Here is a 26,720-nt window from a genome sequence, read left to right as displayed (position 1 = left end):
CCATCTCCAGGATCTGCTGAGGCACAGACATCACTGTAGAAAAGAAATCAATCCCTCTTTCTTACTGCAAGACATCGAATTATAAAATGAAAGCCAAAGGCTCTGCCTTCAAGTTCTGGGAGAGAACATTGTTGCTTCCCTGGAAATAAGTGTTTGATGTAGAGTGAGCAATAACACACACTCTCATAGCAGAAAAATGCACATGGAGCACTGCTGCACCCAGTCATCCAAAAATAAACAGTCTCCCAGACTTCCAACTCTCTGAAAAAAGAAACTATCAGGTCTATTTGGAGAACAGAGGAACAGAGCTGCTGATGTATCCCCAGATCCACAAAAGGTCTGCAAGTCACCAACTGCTTTTCATCAAGGAAAGGTGGTCTTGTTTACTGAGTCATGCAAATGTCACATCTTTCAACACTGTTCAACACAGGAACTGTTCTCATGCAGGTTGAAGCAAGATGATTTTTAAAGACATTTTGTTAAATGTGTATTTTGTATGTATTATACATACACATATAAATAAATATATGGGAAAAAAACCCAGTGAGTCTCCTATTTGGGACTACAGTGCATAATAATGTCACAGATAAGGTAAGAATGTAGATGGGCAGCTGATAAGAACTAGAAACACTCTAGTAGCCTATTTACTGTCAGACTCCTGAATTTCTGAGTTCTAGCTCCCAGAGCTCCTAATTTTCATTACATTACTTTTTCCTGCTGATTGTTGCATGGGCAAGTCAGAAATAGTCCATTGCTCCTGCTGCTTCTGAAAAAGTGACAATGTGACAGCATGTACATGGCAAGTACATCCTTAATTAAAAAAAAAGGAGGAGGGAGTGGAAGGAAAAAGGAAAAATAACTTTTTGTTCAAAACTGTAACAATTTAATCAGAAGCACTGCATTTTATGTGCAAGATGTGTGCAAATGTGGAGGGAAATCCTACCACTGGTATCTTTGGAAGAGAATGGACTGTCCATCCCCAAGGACTATCAATGGATATTAAAGTGAATTAGAAGTTTTTCTTTTTAAGATACTTTTGCAGTAAAATATTTATCCTTTCAAAACTCCTTACTGCATCTTCAACTTTGGGAGTTTCAGCAATGCCTCCCACATACCCTTTACCCCCAAACAGTTACTGTAATAAAAATCTAAAATTTAACTTCAAAGAAGAACCAGCTATCTTCCCACACAGGACCAGTATTTTCTAGATTTCAAACTATGAAAACCACCCTACCAGAACTGTAATTCTGGCTTGCTTTCTGACTACCTTTGTTTTACATAATACTTAAAATACAATTACTTATTTGTAGTAATAACAACTGCAAAGACCAACCACAGGAGTTCTTTACAAAGAACACACAAATCCAAATCTCTCTGGCAATGGATAAGCTGAAATGCAAGACATTCTGAGGACCTTTTCTCATGATGCATGAGAAAACTGCAAGAATGGATGGCTAAAAAAAACCCATTTCACAGAGAAGCTGAATGCAGATAGAATTTGGTGCATAGCTCAGAAGCAGAGCTGGTATGTATTCCAGTCTCATTGTAACAAGCAAGGATAGTGTGAATTATCTAATTACCACTGTAACACATTTCTACTGTGAAACAAAAGCTATTTCTTTTATAAATGTTACAGACATTAGTCAGCACAACCTGTTTCCTCCACCAGGAATAACAGTGAGGGATAACAGTGTGGATTCTCAAAGATCCACAAGAAAGTCCAGAGAAAGGACTTGAAAATTATCAGCAGAATAATGCCAGAATATAGCCAGAAACTGGCAGTGGGCACTAAACCATTGTAACACTCTGCTACCACACTCTTCACTTTTAGGGTAGGTCAAGTTTAATTGCTGTTTGTGAGCAAGTAATCTTCAAGTAATACTTGCACAGCGGTCATTTTAGGCATGAAGGAAAATACAGATTAGCAGTAAGCAACTGCACTAAGTTGTCTAAAGAAACCAGCCACAAAATACAGAAGAGTTTACAGAATGACCCCCAAACCCATGCATTTAATTCTCTGCAGATTCCATAACAACTAGCAAAGGAAAAGCAAGAGTCCAACTTGACAACATTTAAAACAGAACTGCTTCAAGTTCTGCAATGCTAAGCTCACTTCTGCACTGAGAAATCAACTAAGTGATCGCACATGGAGATATGGCTGAGAAAATGCAGTGCTGCATCACTTTTTACCTTTTTAAAAATACCTTGGAAGTAGTGCATTTATTAGAATGCTTTATGTGTTTTTCCTCAACCAATTTGTTCTACCCCATCAGCCAGGAATACACAAACACACATATTCAAACTCATGCCTTATTCCAGGGTTTTCCTGTGACTGAATTAATGTCCTGCCTGTCTTGTATGTCTTTTGAAAAAGGAATAACTCCAAGAGTTACCTCTAGTATAGCCACAACCTTATGCAAAATTAAACCAGCAATAATGAATTTGGAGGGAAGATAAATTAAGCTAGTGATACTTAACTAATTCCAAAGATTTAATGTATCTATGCCGAAGTTCAATAACCACTTCCCTCAAAAGGCAGGAAGGAGACAGAAAATGTATAACCAGGTAGAAAAGTAAATTCCTACTTTATTCTTTACATAGCAATTAGTAAACTACTGTTTAGTTATGTTCAACTTTATTCACAAACTTATCACAGAAAGCAGACAGGCTGGTCAGGCATGATTTAGCATCAGCAAAGCCATGCTGACTCCTTCCAGTCCCCCACTTCTCCCTCATGTACCCAAACACACATTCCAAAAGGGCTTGCTCCATGATTTTTCCAAGGAGTGCAGTGGAACTGAACAGCCCAGCCTTTCCTAGATCACCCTTTGACAGATGGGTGCAGTATTTGCCTCCCATTGCTGTGGATTTCTGGTGCTCTCTGTCACCTTCAAAGGTGAGAGAACAGACTGGAAAAGGTGTCAGTCAGCTTCCCCAGCATCCTGGGATGCAGCACATCTGGCTGGAGGGACTGCATGGCTCTGGAACTCCCACTGCTGCTGTTCTCATCCCTGAACCCTTACTGAGAAAAGATCTGCTTTCCCAACAAAATCCCTACAGCCTTGGCCAGTGTTTAGGGATTCTTCCTTTGTAGCCCACACCTGCTTCTCCCTGCTTTACACTGCACCAGAATGCAGCCATAAGATCCCTGCGAAGACAAGAGAGTCTTCCCAATCAATCTCCCTGCATTCCCGGATTGCTCTTGCACTTGGGAGACACTGTCCTCAAAGAACTGCCAGCCTTAATGCTCCTTTACCCCACAGAGCTGGCACCAGGGATTGCACCCCTCCCCATTTCCCACACAACCACCAAGATCTGCTCTCACTGCCTTCCTCACTCTTCTCAGGATCTTGGGAAGTGTTTCCAGTATTACAGACACACAAAGGCTGGTGCTGCCACAGCCCACTTCAAGATTCAGTACAGTGCACAATTCACAACTTGTCAGGAAGACAGGAGTTAATTATCTCAGCATCCCTGTTGCTAGAGCAACTGCACTCCTTTTCTGTTTATTTGTACCAACTGTTCCAGGAAAGACACCGAGGCAATGTTCTGCCTGATGAAGTTCACAATACAATGATCAAACCTCCAAGATTAATTCTGGACGTGTTAGAGCTCTACTAAAATTATTGCAGCCCAACATAAGGGAATTTGTAACTTCTGCTGCACTTCACCTGTTCACTTGGGATTGAAGGGAATTATTTGAAAATGACAGAGAAGTTTAATGGGAACCTCTAAGACAAAACCACAGAAAAGTAAGGGAACAGAGATAATTCAGGGTTAGAGTAATAGAAGTGTTTGCAATATCTTCATTTTACTAAATCATTGCAATAAAATTTATTAGCTGGCCACTGTGGGGTGACAGTGAGGGATGATAATCCTGCAGAAGTCATCGGGAGGGCAGAAACTAGATAACAAACTTGTTTTTCTCCTGCTCCACCACAGTACATTTACTCTGCCAAAAGGAATGTTGTTGTTAAAGTGTTTGCAGTCAGCTGCAGCTACTTCTATCTATCAGCCAGAAAATAAACCCAGTTTCACACATACACTCGAGTGACTTCACTTTTGGGGAACGTCTGAAATCCTTGCTAGCAGAAAGTTGAATTAAAAAGTTCTAACCCTAACAGGTCCAAAAGCACAGCCCCTCTATGAGCATTATGCAGGTTTTTTTCAAACTTATCAAAAAAGAAAAATACAACTATTTTACAAGAAAAAAGAGGGTTTCCAAGAATAGAGGTTTTCATTCACCCAAAACAAGTTCTTGTTCAGAAGAATCTGACCTTCAGCACATCACCACTTGACTGTGACAGCTCAAGAGCCAGAATCCCTGACATGGCAGCAAGTTTCCTAATGGGGAATGACTCAGCATGGACCTCGCTCTAGGCAGCTGGCACAGGACACACCCCATGGAACGAGCATCAGCTGTTGCTGTTATCCAGGATCACAGCACCGCTTCCTCCAGCCCAGACTGACACCTGACAGATCCTCCACACAGAAAATCCCTGCCAAACTGCTGCCTTGTTTCTATCTTTTCGGATCTGGATGAGTGACACATTGCTAAGGATGCAATAAAGATTTATCTTACCTTAGACACAGCAAACACTCTCTGATAACATAAGTTATAATGCAGACCCCAAAACTGGCACAGACATCAAGAGGTAGTGTGGCTTCCCTTCCCACACATCACACACTGCCAGCTTCTTTTCTCACACTTGGGAGGTGAGAGGGAGAGCTGCTGTCCATGTGAGAGAGCAGCTGGAATGCAGAGCTCCACCTGGGAACAGACAATGAGCCAGTCGAAGCTCTTGGGTTGGACACAGAGGACAGGCCAACAGAGGTGACATTGCAGGGGATGTCTGTTGCAGACAGCCCTGCCAGAGGGAAGCTCTCCAGGCCTTCTTCAGACACCTGTGAGGAGCCTGACACTCAGAAGTGACCAAGGAGCCAAGGTGGTCCCTGCTGGATCTCATCCTTACGAACAAGAAATAACTGCTCAGGGATGTGAAGGCCAGGAGGCAAATTTAGCTTCAGTAATCATGAGATAGTGGAGTTGTGGATCCAAAGAGGGAGGCAATCAGCAAAAAGCAGCATCACAGCCCCGGAGCTCAGGAGAGCAGTCCTTGGCCTTGTTCAGAGATCTGCTTGGGAGACTCCTGTGGCACACAGTGCTGGAAAGAGGTCCAGGTGAGCCTGGTAAATTTTCAAGTATCATCACCTCCAAGACAAACAGCAAAGCAAGCAGAGGCTGACCACAGAGCTCCTGATAGAACTGACCCCTGAAAAGGAAAGACACAGGAGACAGCAGCAGGGACAAGTGCCTGGGACAAACACAGAGGTGCTGTGTGTGTGCAGGTATGGGGATAGGAAAGCCAAAGCACACCCAAAGCTGCATCTGGTGAAGCACATGGAGGGCAAAAAGGAGGATTTCTGTGGGTGCATCTGAGTGGGAATGGGCAGTGGTCATGAAGGACAAGGCTAAGGCCACATTCACCCTGAGCTTTAATGGCAAGATCAGCCTTCCAAAGCAAAATTCAAATTAAAGATGGCAAAACCAGGTTTTGCTGTATCTACACATGTATGTGTGCTTCTGAGAGAATGCTGGAACTTCTGCCACATCCCTGGTTCCTGCAGTTTATTGGAAGGAGAAGGTGGACAAGCCAGCAATGCGTAAGTAACAGTTAAATGAGAAGCAGCAGCAACTGCTGCTTACTCTAAGGTAACTTACCCTAACAGAATGTAAAAGAACATTACAGGTCAATGTACTGATGCAGACTAGATCAGCAGAGCTGTCACTACAGTCACTGTTTTCATGATCCTCAGACAACTGTTCTGGCCAAAACCTTTAGAGTAGCAATGTACAATTAACCACTTGTCTACTGCTATTATAACAAGAGCAAAAATCCCTAATAAGTCTGTAATGTGTGTGTTAAACCAGGATGACTTTTTACTCATTGCTGTCACAGGAGAGAGTCAGCTGCTGTAACAGGAGGGCAGAAAGTCAGGTCTGATAGACTCTATCAGCTACAAAACCAGCTCTTTAGCCAGTTCACCAGATGTGCTACCAAACACCACATGCAGAGTGTTGTCACCATTAGGTTTTATCCTGTGGAAGATGCATGTTTAGAGCTCCCAGGCTGCACCACTCAAACTCTGCTCAAGAGCCATTCTGCTCTGTCTTGGTTTTGTGTCCCCTTCAGAATTTTGTCATGCAAGTGGTGAGAATTTTAGCCTGATTTTGACACAGTCTGTGCCTCACCAGTACTACTCCTTGCACTTACAAACTGGGCTAGGGTTGCAAGCCCTCATCTTTACTTAAAGGAGAGAAGCATTACTTTATTGTGCTTGTTTTTTAGAATTTGTTCTTCCAAAAATCAACAGTTGCAAATTGCAGAACAGTCAAGGAAGCAGAGCTCCAAAATGAAAGAATTTTCTATCATCCTTCAACAGCTGTTAGGGCTCCCCCTCAATAAATGCAGACTAACAGTATGAAATGGGCTACTTCAAGTTAGTGCACTCATTCTAATGGCACAGATCTTGTGATTTCCACTACAAAAAGCCCCCTCCAGAGCTGTTGGTTATTACACTAAGACAGCTACTGCCCCAGTTAACAGCCCACTGTCTACAGCATATAATTAGATCTTCTCCATCTTATGTGCTATTTTAATTTACAGGTGGTAAGGTACAGATATGCCACAGAATCCTAATGGCATTTTCCCACTTCTGCTCACATTCTTTATTTCAGTCTTGATATGTAATACATTAGGTTTAGTAAAAAATGTTCTTAGGTTTATGTACTTAATACTGAATAAGTGTTTTAACAATAATTTTTAATAAATTCTCTCCTACATAAGAACTGAAACAAACTTTTATTGCAACAGTGAACTCTGAAAATACTTCAAAAACAATAGTTCTGTACATTATGAAATATCAGTGCAGCAGTGGTTGTCAGTTAAAGAAGCTGGACAAGTCTATACAAATGCAGAAAAGCCTTCAGCACTACTTGATAGACACTGTCAGTCACTTACTACATTCCCAGGCGCTTCATTGGTAAATTTCAGCCTTACAGCTTTAATGTCCCTTATTTGGTGAAAATCAGCAGGTAGGACAGCAGCCTCCAAGAAAGGAAATACAGAATCAGTTGAGGAAATACAGTGATAAAGGTGAACAGCTGGGTAGAAAAGCTTCAGTGATCCTAAAACACTGGAAGAAAGGGTTCAACTGGCCTTATCGCAACTGTAACAGATTTCCAACAAAACCAGCACTTGGCCTTTTCTGACACACTGATCAGCATGCTCAAATAAACCTCTTATTTTGGCTGCATTTTGGGTTTTGCTTGCATTTGTTTTGTTGGGTTTTTTCCTTATTCAAGGGAACGAACCACCTCATCTTGAGTTTCAGTACCTACAAGGAACGAAATCTTCACACAGTTAGTTGCTATGGAAATAGTATTTCAAAACTGGACATCTGTTGGTACAAAATCTAGGAACAACTTAACAAAATAAGCTCTTGCTTCTCAGAATCACTTCCTCAGGAGACACATGGACTAAGCACAAGGCTCAGACAACTTTTTGGGGAGTAGTCCAAGCACTACCTCCATAAAAAGGAACATCTATCTAACTTCCCTAGAAAATGTCAGGACACTTTTCATGTGCCCCCAAATAATTATGACTGGTATTTACCCAGCCTGACTAAACTCTTGTGAAATATCAGTTTGAATTTGATGCTCTTTCCAAAAAAAGACTATCAAAAAACCAAAACCAAACCAACCCCATAACACCTACTCTTCTCTTCAGCCTCTGAAGTTTGAGGGACATGCATTTCTTAAAAAGAAAACTGATGCAAGCAAAAAAATCTATGCAGTACTTGTCCCTGATGTATATAATACAGCCTGTGCCTCTAAGAACATTAACAGATAAATTTGCCACAGTATTTCTTTCAAGATATTTTACACAAAATCTTCTTTTTTGCCTTGAAAGACCACTCAAATTTTCCATGGCTAAAACTGATATATTACAGCAAACTTTTGGGACTACTGACTTTTAATTAATTCCCCTAGGACAGCCCCTCACACCTTCAATGCTTTCTCCCCTGCATCAGTTTTTGAAGCAAGACTATTACACACAGTCCATCTTCCACATGCAGGAGATGGGAAGGCTATTAAAAAAAGAAATAAAGCAAAAAGTTTTAAGTTGCTTACACACTGGTCACTAAAGAATTCTTCTAATTCAATTATATTGATTAATCAATCTTGAATTTGCACTCTATTCATTAAGAAATATAACTAGTACAGCATGAAGTTTTAAAGATGTGACTGTTAGGTGCCTTCAAAATAAGTCTTCCTGTAGATAATGAACAAGATTCTTTAAATCCACTCAATAATTTTATCATTCTAACAAGAGCTTCAACTGTCAAAGTCTGCACAGAAGATGAAAAACTGCAGTCTGGAGAAACTACTAGTTATCTTAGGGAAACAAAGAAAATTAGAATTTACAGCTGTCCTGGATGTGAAAGAGATTTTCAATTACTGAAAGACTTGGATAGATCAGATGCACTTCTCAGCAATCGAATAACTCCTCTTCCTTGTACAACACTTGCTCCACAAGGGGAGGTCTTCACACCACATGGAGAATCACCTAATAAATTAAATACAGTTTGCACATCAAATCAGCCTTTAAAGCTTGTACAAATTAATGGAATTGTTCTTCATGCTGTGGAGCTGAACCTATCCAACAGCTCTGATACAAAAAGTGAGGCAGGTTGTGTCTTCCACAAACACCAAGACCATAAGATTGTGATTTCCAGGTGGAACAGAGTTTAACTCAGCATGGATCTTATGCATAAGATATCAAGCTGCAAACTCAGAATTCTTATGCAAACCTGTTCCTCTGAAGGTTAGCCATGAAATGCCCAAATGAACTGAGCTCAGAGGCCTTCTAGTAAAAAAAAACCTTTCTGCAAGTAGAAACTTTAAAAGAGAAGACTTTTAACTGAGTTGTGACAGAACACTTGGAAAAGGGACCGGCTCAGTCTGTACATAAAATGATTTAAGAACATGGAGATTATTTTAAACATGGCCCTGCCTCAAAGCACCTGGGCATGGGAATGGCTTCAGGTAACAGAAAAGCATAAATCAGAGAGCAACATTTCTAAGAAAAACTGAATTTTGAGAGATGCTTTTGACCCTAAGATTCTGTCCAGTAAGAAAAGGCCAGCTCTTCCTGCTTGAGTCTTCAATTTGTGAGCTGTGCACCACTTTCAGGCAACATCTAAGCCCAGAAATTTGAAAAAGTAACAACTGGATTAAGTTTCCACTAAAAGAATGTGGAAGCTTCAAACTCACAATTAGAAGGAACAAACTCTTGATCCTGTCTTGGAGAACCCAAAGGTTTATTGCATCCAGAACTCTCAGCTTTCATTTCCTGTATGAAAATAAAAATATTCAAAATAAGGTACATGTATCTGCTAACATGAAATATACACCACTATCCATCAAACCTATGGATCATGGTCAAAACCCTGCAAGTTCATCAGTCTGCCCAGCATACGTCACAAAGGACAGCATCCAAAGACAAAACAGATCATGCGAAATTGGCAACTGGAAATAAATCAGGGTATCAATTGAAAATGTCTGACCTGTGTATGTCCAGCACCCAGTTTTACAATCCTGGTATTTGTGCCTTGATCACAATCAGATTCTCGCAGAGGGAGGTGAGCTGCTGTTAGTGGGACTCCATACACACTAGCAAAGGATTTACTGATGCAGTAACTTGACCAAGAAAAAAAGGAAAACAAGAAAGGTCTGGCTAAGAGGGCTGGAATGCTGATGTGCGGAAACACAGCATTTTATGTTCTTCAGCTGGCAACAAAAGCAGCCAAAGCCTGAGATGCACAGAACAGATACCAGAGGGCAGAAAGACTTTCTGCCAGCATCCCTGCATCCTTCCAAGACCACCAGTCTGCTGTACAACTACACATGAAATGAAAACAAACTGCTTCCCCACATTATCAAATGCAGCACTCAGAGGTGTGAAAAGCAACTTTTTTTTTTTCGGGGCATAGCAGTCCATGATGAGTTTTTTGAATGAAAGACTATTTATTATTGCCTCTCTAAGTGCTACTACTGCTACCAACAGAGATCATAAATGGCATTTCCTCATTTCCAAACTATTTACTTTTCCTTTCTCCCCACCAAAAAGATTACAGAGCCTTATGTATCTACATTAGATGTCAGGCAGTATAGAAATTTCCAAAGTAGAGATATGCCAGAGCATAATGAGAATACCTCTGAAGTCAAACAGTGAATTCTAATGCAATTAACACTTTTCTCAGCATTGCAATGCTAACAAAATAAAAGCCATCATTCTGGAGTCAACTCCTCAAGCCATACTTACCCCATTTTCTTACAGGATGCCAGAGCACAGCAGATTATATCATTCTCCTCATGCCACTTGCACCTACATGAAATGAAGTTCAGGCTTATTTCAGAAGCACCTACATTGTTAATCAACAAGAACAGTTGGTCTGGCCAGATGAACAGGAACAAATATTAAAAATGGTATCTTTTTGTTGCAGTGATCATGCAGTACCTTTAAAATTTCACAGAGTTCAATAGCTTTGCCCTAAGTACTTTATGCAGAGCTTAAAGGTCTGCTTATCATGAAATCTGCTTCATGCTGAGGTAGGGGGCAGGGAGAAAACAGAACCCTAAGAGACAAATGGAATTTAAACCATTTGAACCATTCCAAGCTTCCCATTAATGTGAAATAGCTCCTCCTAGCATAAACACACTCACTTCCCTCTCCAAACCTGTCTTTTACAGTATATTCTTCCATCCTCCTTAAAGGCCCCCTCTAGGGTGAAGACACTCATGGGAACACAAAACTGCCTGACTATAAAAAGACAACAATGAACCCAATGGATCTTAAAATCCATATTCCAAACAGACTTCCAAGAATAATTTACATAGTTTTTTAAAATCTACTGAAATTTAAGATCATATTATTGGTTCTTTTCTTAAATTAGTAGCAGAGGAAGCACTAGAGTCTATTTCTAAATTAACTGCATAATCACCCAATATGCTCCTGCAGGACTGCAAGCAAGTATCACTTTTTGTACCAACACAGAAGAATCCGAAAGCAGGCACATTTACACAAAGAACCACCCAACACACCTGGTATTACTGGAGAAATCCCACAGGCAGACATCCAGTTTTCTATACAGCCAGATGTTGGATGGCTCCTTTTGGTATTTCTTCTGGTATAGTTTCGTTATCAGGTCTTCTACTGCAAAAAGCTCCCAGTGGCTCTCAATGCCTACAGTTCAGTGAAAATCCAGGCCAGGAGAACAGGAGTCACTGAATATCCTGCTCAGCTCACTTTTCACTCAGTCCCTGTTCACTGCCCAGCCTCTCATCACAGCATCAAAGCTCAAAGATATTCCACCAGTTGTTTTAATAAAACCTGGCTTCCTAGAAAGCAGTGGGAGAAAGGAAGAGGAAGGACCATGCAAAGGAGTTCTAGCTATCAAACCCAGCTTTTATGGAAACTTTTGAGACATGCTTTTTAGACAAATACAGCTGTCCATGATTACACAGCCCTTATTTCTGGGGGTAGGAGGGGAAAAGGATGGACAAAAATGATGCATTCCCTACCTGTTATGCTGGCCATTCGACCAAGACACCAGTTAATTCGGAATCTGTCATTAGACTGGAGGAAAGAAGATTTCTGTCATCTCAAAGGAGTACAGTACAGAATTCTGACGCTTCCATGACTTCTGACCAGGTCTGAAAAAGCCACCTCCAAACCAAAATTGTTTGTGGCACTGAATGCAATCTCCCTGATGACTATCTTGAAGAGGACCCAAATTTCATGCGTACTTCTTCAGAGCCCTGTATTTATGGATGGAACCCAGTATCTTGTCCCTCCCTGCTTTTTAAGGATTAACGTTAGGTTTGAATTGAATTGAAACATAATAGACCTGTTAGGAAACTTAAACACCTCTGAATCCTAACATTTTGTTCTGTTGCCTGGAAAAAATGAAACTTGAGCAAAAATTTAAGGCACGTGTAATTCTCATGGGGAAAAGAGTCACGAAAACGTAAAAATATCCTTTCAAAAAAGCAGGATTTCTGACTATTATTGAGCACATCCAATTTAAGTCAAATCTTAGGAGCCCTTAACCAAAGTCATAACAATGTCAGAGAACAAAAGACCCTGTTCATCAGTAGATTAGAGCCAGAAGTGCAGGCTGAAAATAAAAAGGCAGAAAATTAGGTCTCTGCTTTATAAAAAGGTTGGCTTCTAGAGGCCATTTCTTCCTGCATGGAACTGGGACACTTTGGAAAAAGTGTCTTTCCCCACTTATATGCACACTGATTAGGTTTTAGAGTAAACTATCTCCTTAGCCATCCAACAGGAGTGAAAGCAGAAGGGGAGATTCAGAGCTTTGACCTTGGCCATACCCTGCAGAAGAAGCGAGGCTGAGCACCCCTGGCTGGCTGGGCAAACTCAACGAGCTCCCGCAGGACAACTGCGTAACAAGAACGAGGAAGGTGAAATCCAGATATGGGGATCTTATGGGTTTCATCACCTAATGGAGGGGCAAGGGGGACAGGGCAAAAAACAAACAAACAACAAAACCACAAAATTGTGAGAAGTCCAGTTTCTTTAAGAGATACAGTTCCCTCCTCCTTTTCATCTATCTGTATACACATATATGCACACAAACACTCCTCTCCAGGGTCTGTGTTTAAGCTACCAAAACCTTGCTTCTGTCAGCAGCTCTGGGCTGTGAGCAAATACTCACACTCCTGCCCCTTTTAAAAGGCCATTATCCAAGTATTAGATGTACACAGGCCAAATTTGTTCCCTCTGTACACAAGGAGAGGAAGTGTCCTAATAGAAACAAACTGGACTTTATAAACATTACTGAGAGTCACAAAGGAAACAGGCAGGCCAAGCCAGACACAACAATGGTGCAGATATTTTAATTTTCTTAATATATGCCAAGCTGCTGAACATAACTTCTAAATATAAAGTAGTACCTTTGAGTTACCCTGCTGTTAATCAGCACTCCATGCTGAAGACTATCAAGACTTACAAAACATTTGGACAGAGGTCAGATAAGCTGTGTCTAAAACTGCACACCTTTGCACACCATTCTTATTCTCCGTTAATACTCACCAGCAGCCTGGCAGTGGTACCGAAAACCACGTGGTGGTACCTCTGCAAAAAAGAGGAGAAAGCACAATCATCATCCAACACCACCAAGGAGAGATCCTTAACTCTCAAAGTTCCATATGCAGAAAGGAACAGCATCTTCCCTTGTGGCCTTGTGAACGTGCCACAACTATTTCTGGAAAAGTTATTTTCAGTTCTATGCATTTTAAAAAACAAAGTGCATTGTAGAGTTTGTTTAGGCCCAACTAAGAGAAACATTCACTGACATGAAATATAAAGCACAAACACATGCAGGTCCTCCTGGGTTTACCCTACCCTCTTTGGAGTTACATGAAGTTCTGACGCTAATTCTCTTCAGAAACAAGCTCAGCACTGCTCTGATATTTTAAGAAGTCTGACCATTGATAATCAAAGAAATAAACTTGTCTTAATACCAGAAGTCTAACCTGGCAGCAGCGACCCCAGAAAGCCTCCCTCTCACCCCAGTACTTCTGACTTTGCTGGAACTCACCTGGATCTATGAAGTGGTGGAAATCAGCCATGATGCCATCTTGCAGGGAGTACCTGACACACCCAATCTCACAGGGAAGGAAGCGCTGCTCGCAGTGGGGTGGCAGCTTCCCGTAGCTGTAAATGTCCAGGAAGTAGAAGATGTCTGCAACCATATCTGGAAGAAAAAGAACAAAACCATCTTCAGACAAGCCACCAGAGGTAACAGAAGCCATACTGGTCTCCCCTCATCCAGGGAAAGCTTTGGTGAAATTTCTCCTATGACTGAGTGAAGAGTAACAACCAAGCAAAACACACAGCTCTTCCTCTGTATCCAAGATGACAAGATAACAACACTTATGCAGAATTCAGGCACGTTGGACACCTTCCAGAGATCCTACTGTGTGTAGAGATGGGGCAAAAAACCCAGCAAATACAAGCAACTAAACCCACATGATGTTAAGAGGCCTGCAATCCAACAGGAACCATTATTCTTTTTAAGGATAGATCTCTTTGCTCTTTCATAAAACAAGGTTAGGGGAAAACCAAATCAGTAGCTGCAAAACAGCCTCATAAGCTAAAATTGGCAGCTCACACCACTTAAACAAGTTGGTAGTAATCCTGTGGGGCAAGAAGATGAGAAGTCTGCTAATTAAAAGGATTGCTTCTCCACCAAATGAGCTCCCAAAGAAAGTGGCAAGAATATCCAACACAAATGTTAAGGAACAGATTTATCACTTTCTAATTAAAAAGTATCCAACTATGACAAATATTTTACAATACTCCTTAATCCTTCTCTTCATGACTGTCACAATGTCCTCAGTGAAGTTCAACACAGCTATTTAATCCTTACTCTTAACTACTGCCCCTCATCAAAAAAGTCCTACTTGCTCTAGTAGAGATGTGTAACTGTCTTCACACATAAATAATTTTGTATGCCAGTCTTCAGGACATTTAACACCAGTTGCCCTAAGCCTGAATGGTCACACTCCCTTATGTGGGTCTTAAACTGTACGAGCTCAGGGGTCATAGGAAAGACACTTCTCCTACCTTATGAAAAAATGGATATAGCTCCAGGGAACCATACAGAATTTGAACTGAGAAATATTAAGAGCAGCATCATGAGATGTATCTCAATTATCCTTTATCATTATGCCTCTCATTCAGCTAAAGGATGAATTGTGCCAACTCAGGGCAGCCAGCATGATCAGCCCAATCAAATCTGCATCACAATGACAGGGGAGCATGACCCCTGGCACAGAGGGCACTAATAAGCATTTCGCTTTTTATGGAGCTACTGTTTCTTGCTCCCCATAACCATGACAACATGAAAACAGTTAAAGAGAGTGAAGTAAAAAGCTGGAGCTGAGACTTAACCACATAGCAGATACAGCTTATATGAACTGGCTTCTTGACCTACCTTGTAAGCACTACCTTTTATCATTTTTCAGAATAACGTAATATTCATTGGGTAGAAGATTACAAATGTGTTCTCACTACAACTGTCTGAAGATAGGTACAGGTTAGAAAGATTTAGTTTTTGAGAGTTCTTTCAATAAGGAAGCAAGTCAGGATGCTATGAAGTGCATATACCCTCTTTTATTCACCCAGTGAGGCCAGGCCCTTGTTTTATTTAATACCTCTATCATACCAATTTTGAACGTTGATATCTAGCAATTCTTAACCCTTTGAAATCAGTACAAGTATTCTTTTATGCTGAACTTGGATTAGACCTTGTCAAATCATAAATATAGGGCTTGAAAAATTACCTTTTTCTTAAAAACCTTGAAATGACTGTTAAGAAACTGTTAGTGGCTATACTCCCATTGAGCTAAAAAACAGAGGATAGAATTCTTGGAGGCTGCGGGGGAATGGTATTTTCCCTGATGTCCCTCTACCTTTTACAGCAGTAGCCCAGTAGTGTAAAATACCTGACACAGAGGGCTTTTAGCAAAATGTAAACAGTCTTTGTACAGGTACCACTGAGAATATCCTCAAAGGGCAAGCTCTCATCTACCAGGATCAACTGCTCTTAAATCAACATACCCTGATCATTCTTCCAAGAGAGAGCAGAGGCATCTGGCAAAGGAGTAACACTGGGCATCTTTGTGGTCAGAGGAGCAGGAACTGGATGAGGCACATTACAAGTCTGGAAAAGATGAGAAAGTTAAAAAAAAACCAACAACAACAAAAGTCTTCTTGCCCCAAATAAAGTCCTTCAGGTCCTTATATCAGAGGAAAATGCAATATCCACTAATAGCTGTGGTTAGGTGGAAAAGTTTAATATATAAAGTGCCTGTATACTTGCAGGCCAGGAAAGCAAGATTTCCCTTCAGCACCTTTGTCAACCCATCACTGCGTTAAAGAACTACAGCTAAATTTACAAAATGTAATACAAAGAAAAAAAGAAGTATTTTCTTAAATTCATCCTCTTGCCACAAGCAAGGAACTCTTCAAACTGGAATTTATAACTTTTCTCTGTAAGTTTTATGAAAAAAACACCTGGCACATGTGTTAGTTGCCTTTGACTAGGAAACAGGTTCATGAAAAGCTGATAAAGCCTTAAGGAAGTCATTGGATTGCTCTGAAAATCCATTCATGAACAATAAGCTTTTAATAGGATGGGAGAAGAAACCTGGCAGCCTTACAGAATCTGATCACTCAAACACAGATTGGGAATAACATCCACACCCTGATTGCAGATAATCATCTCAGCCGAAGCTAATTATCAGTTTGAACTATTTAAAACAAAATGAGGAATTATTCCCATCTAAGCAAGCTTTGGCCACCTCCAAAAGAGGAACATGGGCTTTCACTACACAAAGTGACCGTGGTTGTCTGTGTACAGGGCTGGGATTAATAAAACAAGAGCACGTAATCTCATATATCCATATTTGCCTATTTCCATTGATACAGTAAGGATGGTGATCTTTACTCTGGTAAAGCAATTATTCATTCCTCTCCCTGTTTACAATCTTCTAAAATGCTACAACTTGTGAAAGGAAACACAGAAGCCTCCATTTGTGACTTTCCTGCCATTTCACTTAGCTCTCTCTGACATATAAAAATGGAGTTCCATTAGTTACACACACTCAGCCTGCTACACAACACAAGCATGATCACATTTTAAACAGCTTTTTCCCAGACATGCAGGCCCCCAAAACCAGAAAACATTGCCTAACACTTCCCTTCTAGTCTAGACTAATTTAACTAGTCCATTTTTACTAGTTACTGCAAACTACGATCATCCTGTCATTCCCTCTATCACCATGTAAGTGTTTTGAAGTCCTGGAATTTATCCTCACCATTAATTCATTGTTTACAGTCATTATCCAGTAACAGAGCATTAAGAAGTAAACACAGTATTATCCATTTACTCAGACAGTAAATGTGACTTTCTTTCCTTGGACATACGAGTTTTTACACTACCAACAAAGACTGAAATGAAATAAAATAAGCTGACACCTCACATAATTCAAACTCTTAAGTAACTCAGCTTCAGAGAAGTGCTGGGAGAGGAAAAGAGACAGAAACAAACAAACGGGACAAACACCTTTTCAAGGCAGTAAATAGCAGAAATAATCTGTTTAGCACCATTTCAGAGACAACCACACACACTCAACCCAAATGCCTACTTCTGTATTGTTCCCCACAACACTGTTCCTACTCTCTCCCACATCCAGCCAACCTAAAAATAATGGCAGGTGTAATTATTCTATTTGTGCATAGGCCAAAACACTTCATTGACCTGGTTGACACAACCCCTCCAGAACAAATCAGCTGCCTCTAAGATGTGCTTTCAGGCCATCAGGCAAGAACTACCTAAACCAATGACACCCAAAAAGCAAAACCTATGACAAGAAGTAACAATTTACAGTATAAATTAAAAAAAAAATTAAGTCAAGCACTGCAAAATGCTATTAAACATAAGGCTAGGGTGCTAGACAACTACATTTTACTTGGTGAAAGAGCCCAAAGGAACAGGCTGTGATGGTTTAGAGAGGTATCAAGTGTTTCTACCTTCAATTCAAGCCAGAACAATTACCTGCATGACCCGTACAATGAGAGGTACTACTAATGCAGCCATACTCTCCAGAGGCTGGAGGATGTGGCGGGCAAGTGGAACTTGCACAGCACCCTATGGAACTGAGCACAGAACCCGATACCGTCTACTCCTCCTCCTTACTGAGGGCCTTCCATTGCCAGCATTTACCTCCTTCACTTTCTTCTGAGAGCGTTTCTTGCTATTCCATGTACGAGCCTTCTCTGCATACATCGTCTTCTCTTCCTCTGTCAGGGACTTGAAGAAAAATTAGCTGTTATAAAAAAAGTTTCTACCTTTTTCTCTACTTCCTTCTAGTAGTCCCACAAACCAACAAACTCCGTGTGCAAGAAATCACTCTTGCACTTCCAAAGGAAGTAGTAGTCCCACAAACCAACAAACTCCATGTGTAAGAAATCACTCCTGCACTACCAAAGGACATTACTGATGGCCGTCAAGATGAACTCAAACACTCCCAGGCACTTTTTTCCTAAAAACGCCGTAAGCCTTGATTAGAAATACACAACAAGGCGAAGGCGAAGTACCTCCGAGTGAGGGCAAGCCACAAACAAGAGACCTCCTGGAACTCCTCCTGCCAGCCGGGGATGCCGCCGCCACCACCACCCCACCCAGGGCACACGAACCGGAGCAGCCCCCGCGCTGAGGGGAGGGCGGCACAGCCACCCGAAATGGCGCCGAACCCCCTCCGGGAAAGGCCCCGCCGGCATTCCCCCCTCACCTCCCATGCCCGGGAGCAGTAGGGGACGGCGTCCCCCACACAGGCCACGGACAGCCCACGCCGCTCCAGCTCGGGCAGCTGGTCGTGCACGAACCACAGAAAGGCGCTGCGGTGGCCGCCGCGCCGAGCCATGGCCTCGCCGAAGGGCGCTGCCCACACGCGGCAGCGGCGCGGCACCTCATGAGGGGCGGGCGGGGCGGCGCCCGCGCGGTCCGCGGGCCGGGCCGGGGCGGCCATGACGGGGCGGCCGTGGCAGCGCCTTCACCGCCCCGCCGGGCTTGGGCCGTGCTGCCCTGTTTGAGCTTCGCCTGCTCCTCACCAGTGTGAAAAATGCGTATTTTATGATTTGGCTTTTGGCAAATGTTAAAATGAATATTATATGTGTTGTGTTAGAAAGTGATGCTGTATTAATTCTCTTAAGAAGTGCGTTAAATACAGTTACAGGTTATAACAAAATGTTAAAATAGAAACCGTCCTATGTAGGATACTTTTTTTTCCTAAAGAAAGGACTCGCAGCGAGACAGTGGCCACAGGACACCTCAATCATTCAGAGAAAGAGATTTTATTGCCCCCATTATCAGGAGAAACAGACTTCTCCCACCTCGCTCAGGCAGGACAGCACCATTAGGATTAAGAGGAAGAAGTTGACACTGACCAGACAGAATCCTATGTTTGAATGGAATTTATGCATCATGTATGAGGTGTATGAATATGCAACAGGTTATTGTTTCTAATGGTTAATCCTCTGTTACTGCATCCTTTTTTGGGCTTATGCTGCCCAGAAAAAGGTACCTGGACCATCTGTAGCTCTTTGTGTCTATTGTCTCATATGGTCCTAATTCAAATTGTCCAAATTTTTATTACTCTAATTATACTGCTATTTTTATAACCATTTTATTACTATTAAACTTCTAAAATTTTAAAAACAAGTGATTGGCGCTTTTCACGCCACCGATAAAGGAGTGTTATTAGTCGGACAGGTAGTGGCCAGCAAGCCCCAAGGAACCATGGAATGTGAACAGAACCATGGAATATGAACAGAACCATGGAATATGAACAGAACCATGGAATATGAAGGGGTTGGAGTGGCCTTAGAGATGATGTAGTTCCAGGGATACTTTCTCCCAGAGCAGGTTGCTCAGATCTCCGTCCAGCCTGGCCTTGAGCACTTTCCAGGGATGGGCAACTTCCCTGGGCAACCTATTCCTGTGCCTCACCATCCTCACAGTAGGGAATTCCTTTCTAATATCCAACCTAGGTTTCCTGTCTTTCAGAAAATAAAACGAGATGCTGTATGTCAGTAGAACCAGGTAAGCGGTTTGCACCCCTTAGTCAAGGACATTCTGTAGAAAACAAGCTCTATGGATGAAGTAAATCAAGGTGTTGATGTATATATTGTCAACTTGGCAAAAGGCTTAAAGCCCATGCATCCTGTAGAATCCTAAAATCAGGGTTGGGAGAGACCTTTAAGATGAACCAATCTAACTCAGCACTATCACTGTAACCCCTAAACCACAGAACCACATCATCCAGTGTCAGATCCAGATGCCTCTTAAACATACCTGGATATAGGTGAACTACCTTCATTGCAATATTAAAAATCACCCCTCCAGGTCAAAAAGATCCCTGTCTAGGTGAAGATTCTTCCCCTGAGCATGCATAGGAGTCTGCTGGGACTGTATAATTGTATGGTAATTATTATCAATCATACTTGGGAGGTTACTAACACAACATTTTCGTGTGTAAGTAATGGCATGGAAAGCCCAGTGGGCTGTGCTTGATTTGTGAAATACCACCAGGCACCCAGGCTTGTGCAAATCCAAAATAAGTAAATAATCAATGTATCTCTCAAGTGTATAATTATTGGCTTGTTGCACACCACGTAGATGAATCTGAACTTTGTGGACAACAACCTCACAGCAGGTTCTGATGAGAGTGCGGCGTGGCTGCTCTTCTTAATTTTTTTTTAATGTTCTTTGGGTGCTGAAGGATGAGAAATACCCTATGGGAACATGAGTTTGCACCAGGTTCAGGAGGGAGAAGGGGGGAAGCAGAGACCAACTTCAGGGGAGAGCCCTGGGTTTAGTTCTGAGATATATGGCAGGAAAGTGGAGGAGGTGAGTGGGCATGTGTGCACTTGGAAGGGCAAACTCATTTATTAAAAATTATTTGGGAGCTCATGTTACACAAAACTGAGGTTGTTGTTCAGACTCTCTTTTTGTGGTTTTGGGTTGCTTTTTGTGGTTGTTGGGGTTTTTTCCCTTCATCTATCTCATTGACAAGACTGACACTTCCTTCACTAAAATTGCATAGGGAACCACAGTTCAGATGAAATAACAGCTGGAAATAATCTGATCTGCATCATCTTGATAAGTGGCAGACAGTTGCTTCCTGCCTTAAGCTTTCTATTGATCTCTCAAAAATCAAATGATCTTCACTGACCATAGTAAAAAAAAATTAAATAAGTAAAGAGAAGCTAGCAGGGCAATAATCACAGCAGGTCAATAATCACAATTGGCTTTGAAATGAAGTTTAATCAGTTTGCAGAAATCTGGTTGCCTGGACCAGAGGACCCTACATTTGACATGAGAAGGGTTATTGGAGTGGCAATATTGGCATGGGCCCTGATTAACTTCTGGCCTGGTTTTCCTTGGCCAGGGCATGTGATGTCTCCCATATTCCTTGCTGTTCCCCTGTCTTTTTGGGAATCTCCTTCAGCATCTATCTGCTTCTCATGCAGCCATCTTAGTGGAATCATCCAGTCTCCATGAAAATAAATGGTGCAGCACTGACATGGAAGATTCTTTGCAATTCTCCATCCCAGAATCCTCTTGAATTTGCTATAAACTTAGACATGAGGATAAAACCAGCAATGAAGCACATCTATGCATTTCCAAATCACTGGAAAAATCTGCCTCTTTTCCTCAATCTAGCCACTTTTTTCATCTTTGGGTAAGTCTGCTCAGCTCCAAAGGAGGTTCAGGTTTAAACCTTTGACTTAGCTGATTATGTTTGTCAGTGCTGGAACTGCTGTCAGGTAAGATCAGACCAGATTGCTCTTGCGTCTCCCTGGTGGCTGGTTTCTCTGAGGGTTAAAAAATGCTGGCTCATTCTGGAGGCAGTTCTGTCTTGCTCAAATCTTGAGAAACAGTTTGGTTTGTGTGCCACTTAGGAAATTTGCAGTTAAACTTACAGGAGGAGTCAATCACTCTGTTAAAAATGTAGAAAATCATGATGTAACCTCAAGGTAAGCATTTTTAAAGTCACTTTTACTGCTGTGGAAAATTATTTATATTCCAGTCTAGTGCCAGATACATTAATGCTAAGTCTCTGAGAAAAGACTGCAAGAAATGACTTGTATCTTGTAAATATAAACATCTGCACAGAGCCTAGTTCTTTCAGGCAGAAAGGCAAGTGTTTACTGTTATATTACTGTAAGAGATGTTGCTAGGAGTGCATCTGTGCACTTGTGTTTTATTTTTCTTCACATCATATTCTTTTCTCTCATGTGCAGCTTTGGGACCCACCCTTCAGCAGCCCTTCCTTTCAAAGAAATTCAGATAATGTGTGCATCAACTGTTTGAAAAACACAAGGCTCCAGTGATAGCTCTCCTAGGGCTAGAGGTGTGGTTGGAAAATAAAATTCATAAGCAGTAGAGAAAGAAAGGAGTTTCCTCTGTGGGGTGGGGGTCAGATTAAAAAAAAAATAGGGAACAGATCATCTTCAGAGCATCATACCATCAGTATTCTTCCCCAGGGCCCTGAGGAGAGCCCAGTGCCTCTGAAGAGCTCATGTTTTAAATCTTCATTTGCCTGCTGTTTAACTTAGCAGGCAAAGGACTTCTCTGGACCATTTACACTGATTTGAAAATAACATTTGTACCACTGGAGCCCTTCCAGCAGATAACAACAAGTCTTGTGCCAGTATTTATATATTACTTGGATTTTTTTTTGTTTTGTTGTTTCTTTTAAGCACTTAATTTAGTTAATTGATATGCCAACACTTAAAGTCCTCTGTACCTGGCTTTGGAAACACAGCTCCAGAATTTACAAAATCAGTATAAATGGTCCAGAGAATTCCTCTGCCAGCCTTTGCTTTTCCATCACTGCATGGAGTTTGCCAGCATCTCAAAATAGGGACTATGTACCCTGGTACTATATGGACAGAAAAACTATCTGGAACTTTTCTGCCAGTAGTGTATTATCATTCATTCAGGATTCAAGGCTATAATCTTTCCTTGAAGGTTTTTTTTTTGTCAGAAAGAGTGAGGGAAGTTATTCTACAAAGCATGGCAGTGACTATATCTGCTGTTCCCCACTTACCTGCTGGTCTGGGACTAGAGCACTCCCCCACAAAGGGAAATATTTGGTGTTTATGTTGGAGGAATCAGGCCAGATCCATCCGCCCAGGAGAGGCGAGGCTGATGCAACTCCACACTCCCAGATCCAAGTGAAGGGAGGTCAAGTATGTATTCCCAGCCTAACCCAGCTCCTGCTGTGGTTTTCCCAGTAGGGATGAGCCATCCTCTCCCCCTCCCTGGCTCTCAGGGCACACCACCTTCCCAAAAAGAAGTCCAGCTGGATTGTAACTAACACTGTCACAGTCCCTCCCTCCTGGCGCCACTGACATGAGGGCTGCTGGCCTGCTCTAGGGGACAGTAACCCTGGTCACTCCCTGCAGTCCAGGCCCAGCTGGTGGCACCCAGACAGTCACTCATTCCAGCTCCTGGCCCCAGGGACACGTAGGGGCCCCATCTACCTGCAGTCCCACGCCAGGTGCTGGCATTTAAGTCAGCTTACTCCTGTCTGTCCAGTCACTGCCACCCAGGCAGGTGGACTCTCCCACCCATGGCATGGCTAGAGGCTGGCACCAGACCCCCATACAGATGGACACACCCCAAAAAGAGAGTTGCTCACTCAGAAAAGAAGTTATAAAGGACTTATTAAAGGACTTTAATAAGAAGAAAGGAACACAGCATGCATGATGGATAAGCGCATCACCCAGAAAACTTTTCACACCAACTGGTTCTTTCTATCCCCTTATCCATCTATTTATCTTACCTATTCCTTCCTAAATCACCTAGATCTCTCCCTTTCTTTGCCTTTGATTCTTTCTGTAAGCATCCCACGAGGAGTGCTATGCAATCCTGAGATGCTCTTCTGTTGCCGTTTTTTTAAGTTCTTCTAAGCCTTCTGATGTTTACATTCTTGTAACAAACTTTCTCACACACTTTCTGTAAATAACTTATTGTTTGGCATTCTTTTATGGAGGAGGAGAAATTTGATGGACTGTTAGTTTGTCCAGTGTCATTGGAGAGGTGGCACTGTCATCCTCCAATCCACTGTCACTTTTGGAAATCTGTAAATGTTGGAGTCAGAATTAAACTTTCCCTCTTTTTTTACCTTGGAGAGTCCAGTGTCTGCGTCGTTTTATTTCATGTCCTAGAGCGACACTCTTCCCTTGCATCCCCTAATGAGTCCTAAATCTGTAGGATACAGTCCCCTCAGTCCTAAAGTTGCTGTGGTGTTGGCTCATCGTGACTGGCTCCAGTCTGTATCCTGGAGCCTCTCCTGGAGCCGATACTTTCCTGGGACAGCCCTATGAAGAGCCTGGAATGGTTTTCCTTTATTCTGAGTTCCTATCTGAGCGTTCCCATCTGCCATTGTGTTCCTGTGCTTCTTTGGACTTGTGAAAATGGGCCACTGATGAGCTTTTGTGGTGGGTGTGGGACGAGCCAGGGCAGGCTGTTAGCTGGGCTGCCAACCATTGAAGTGCCATTGTCCCTCTGCACTCCTTTGTGTGCTTTGGAGACAAGCTTTTGTCACATAATCTCACGGCTGATTTCTTTCTCAGCCTGGTTATGGAGATTTAAAAACATACAAATTCTCTGGAGAGTGATACAAAGTATAGACCAGTAATTACTATTGTTTCACATGTAATGCATAAACATCTCGGGGATGAGAGCCTGCAGGCCTCCTTTCCCCAGGTGAATGATTTAACCAGTCAGCTACAGCTGCCAGCTTTCTTTTCTGACCTTTTGTCTTAGTGAATCCTGGGTTTCTTTTTGAACAGCGCCATGACTGGAAGACTGCAGAGTGCCTTACACCTCACCCATGTGATCAAGGATGTAATTTGGTACACCTAGGAGTCAGGAGGCCTTTTTTCAACAACTCCCCTTGTCCTGTTCCCATGCAGGGTTTTGCTGAGTGTTGGACCTGTTGAGAATGTCCTGGACCAGGCCTCATGGGTGGTATCAGCACCTTTCTTCCAGGTTTCTCAGGGATCTCAAATGAGAGCTGGAATGCTTCTGTCTTCTCTCCAGAAATGGTAGTGTTTGTGTTGGGGGTTGCAGTCATGGAATTGTGGGATGCACAGGACCTGCTGGGCAAGTGCTGTAACCCTGCTGACCAGGAGCACTAAACCTGGTACACGGCAACCAGCAGCCCAGGTTTGCTACAGCTGCATCCCCTCTGTGCCGTCAGTTTCAAACACCCTTAATGCCAGGGCTCCAGTGAAACCACCACATTGTTCCATGTACCCTGGACAAAGTCTGGGAAATCCTTAACATCAGATCAGACCAGGTTTTTAGGTAGGAATCAAGGACCTGGCTGTGACACCCCAAATGTGTGAAAGCCTTGCCTTGGGTGTTTGTTAGACATCTCTGTGCTCAGGACTGTCTGGGTATGCAGAGAAGGAAAACTGTAAGCCTTTAGGCAACTTTGACAGGACATGTGTGCTTTCAGTCTCAATCTGCTGCTGAATGAGGTTTTTTTTAGATTTGACTTCTAAATGTTAGGTACCAAAAATTTTCCAAAGTCTTGTTTTGGATCTGGCTCTAAGTAGGATGACCTGAGTAATTACAGACCTGTTAGACTGACAGAGATCCCAGGCAAAAGAATAGAATCACTGATACAGGATTTGCTTCAATAATGAATTAAGGAAAAGTAATGTAATTAATGCCAATCAACATGGGTTTGCAGCAAATACATTCTGTCACGTTGGTTTGTAATTGCATCAAAAAGATATTAAGTGTGGTTACTAAACGTAATGCATTCAGACACGAGAAGCATGTGACTCGACCACACAACACTGAGTTAAGGATTCAGATTTATGATACAAAGACCATCCAGTCCCTGGCTAAAGCATTAGGTTAAGGTGTCTCAAAATGTAATTTTAAATGAGGAATTGTAATCACATTTCTTATTAAGATTTTTCTTAGGTTGTTTTTTGGTTGCATACTACTAAATACTTGTTGGTAGCTTTCAACAAAAACATGTAGTCATCACAGTTACTTGCAAAAAATACAAAGATTGAAGGAATACTTAATAAGGTAGGAGATAGAGTGGGATATTGACCAAAGAGGAGCTCTCTAAGTGATGCTACATCAAAAGGACTAACAGCATCATCCCTGGAAGGATAAACAAATATTAAGCAGGGATGATGCTGCTGTAATACTTCTGCTTTCGTGCTTTTAGTAACTGGGCCTGGGATGCTCTCTCCAGTTCTGGTGTTAGCTCAATAATAAAACAAACTAACAGTCTGTTGAACTTCCAGAGAGCATGTTAAGGGTGCTTTGATCACAGCCTGCCATTACCTCTTCAGAAGTGCCTTAAGGATGCCTTGCCCTCTGACTTGGCAGTACTAGAAAGTGAAGTTAGATTAAATTAGGGGCAGGGTGAGGTCCCTTGCCACCCAAAGTAATCTGTGATTCATTTTTGTAACATACAGGCTGTAGTTCAAACTAATCGATGTAGTGTGGCAAAGCAATGGTGGCCTATTTTATTAGGAAAGCTGGATTGGACAATCACAAAAGTCCAGGTTGTGAACCCAAAGTCCTTGGAGGTATTTGTGCTGCCCACAGTTCTTCTACAGCCAAAACCGTAGAGGATTTAGCAGCTTGTTACCTCCTAGGTTATCTGTAGATATGCAAGCAGAGTTTGTCCCATTGTGTATTTTTGCCTATAATGACACACAAAAGATGGCAGGCTGGGATGATTCACTTGTGATCCTTTACCTATGAGATAACTTCACAAAACATTATTGCTGACATGCCATTAGTGTTTTAAATGAAAATTTCAGGTTCACTCTGTAAGTGTAGCAAAGGCATGCTGTGATTTTTAGTGTCTAAAAAGAGTCAGGAGCAGCATAGTAAATTTATACAGAGGAGTAAATACTATAGGAGAATGCTGTTCTCTTGGGTTCTTCCTAATGCTGAATTTATGTTACACATCTGAAGGTTCATTGTAGTGAGAAAGCCAAATTTTTCCATTAAAT

At 42.0% G+C, this 26,720-nt stretch overlaps 1 protein-coding gene across 2 annotated transcripts; it reads right to left on the bottom strand.

Annotated features, from left to right (window-relative positions):
* Nucleotides 1-6,756: 6,756 nt before the first annotated feature.
* On the bottom strand, nt 6,757-18,577 carry MAEL (maelstrom spermatogenic transposon silencer). Of its 2 annotated transcripts, none has more exons than XM_030952531.1 (12): nt 18,446-18,577; nt 17,878-17,964; nt 15,711-15,813; nt 13,687-13,842; nt 13,179-13,220; nt 12,458-12,585; nt 11,648-11,702; nt 11,168-11,309; nt 10,389-10,451; nt 9,631-9,763; nt 9,338-9,416; nt 6,757-8,630 (listed from the first exon to the last, which is right to left on the bottom strand). In XM_030952531.1, the coding sequence occupies exons 1-12, from the start codon at nt 18,575-18,577 to the stop codon at nt 8,515-8,517; spliced, it is 1,236 nt and encodes a 411-aa protein (XP_030808391.1). In that variant the 3' UTR covers nt 6,757-8,514. The 2 variants fall into 2 exon arrangements, with proteins under 2 accessions (XP_030808391.1, XP_030808399.1); XM_030952539.1 differs by having other exon boundaries at nt 6,757-8,607.
* Nucleotides 18,578-26,720: the final 8,143 nt, after the last annotated feature.

Source organism: Camarhynchus parvulus, chromosome 1 (assembly GCF_901933205.1).
Source record: "Camarhynchus parvulus chromosome 1, STF_HiC, whole genome shotgun sequence".
Classification (NCBI taxonomy): domain Eukaryota; kingdom Metazoa; phylum Chordata; class Aves; order Passeriformes; family Thraupidae; genus Camarhynchus; species Camarhynchus parvulus.
The sequence above is the reverse complement of the archived record's forward strand: the minus strand, read 5'-3'. Positions and strand labels throughout refer to the sequence as shown.

What these genes read in the sequence shown, in the direction of transcription:
- MAEL (XM_030952531.1), bottom strand. Translation starts at nt 18,577, where the DNA reads ATGGCTCGGCGCGGCGGCCACCGCAGCGCCTTTCTGTGGTTCGTGCAC. An exon ending in CTCTTGGAAGAATGATCAGG is followed by an intron (nt 13,843 to 15,710) that starts GTATGTTGATTT and finishes TTTTTCTTCCAG; the next exon opens with ATATGGTTGCAGACATCTTC. An exon ending in TGGGTGCTGGACATACACAG is followed by an intron (nt 9,417 to 9,630) that starts GTCAGACATTTT and finishes ATTTTCATACAG; the next exon opens with GAAATGAAAGCTGAGAGTTC.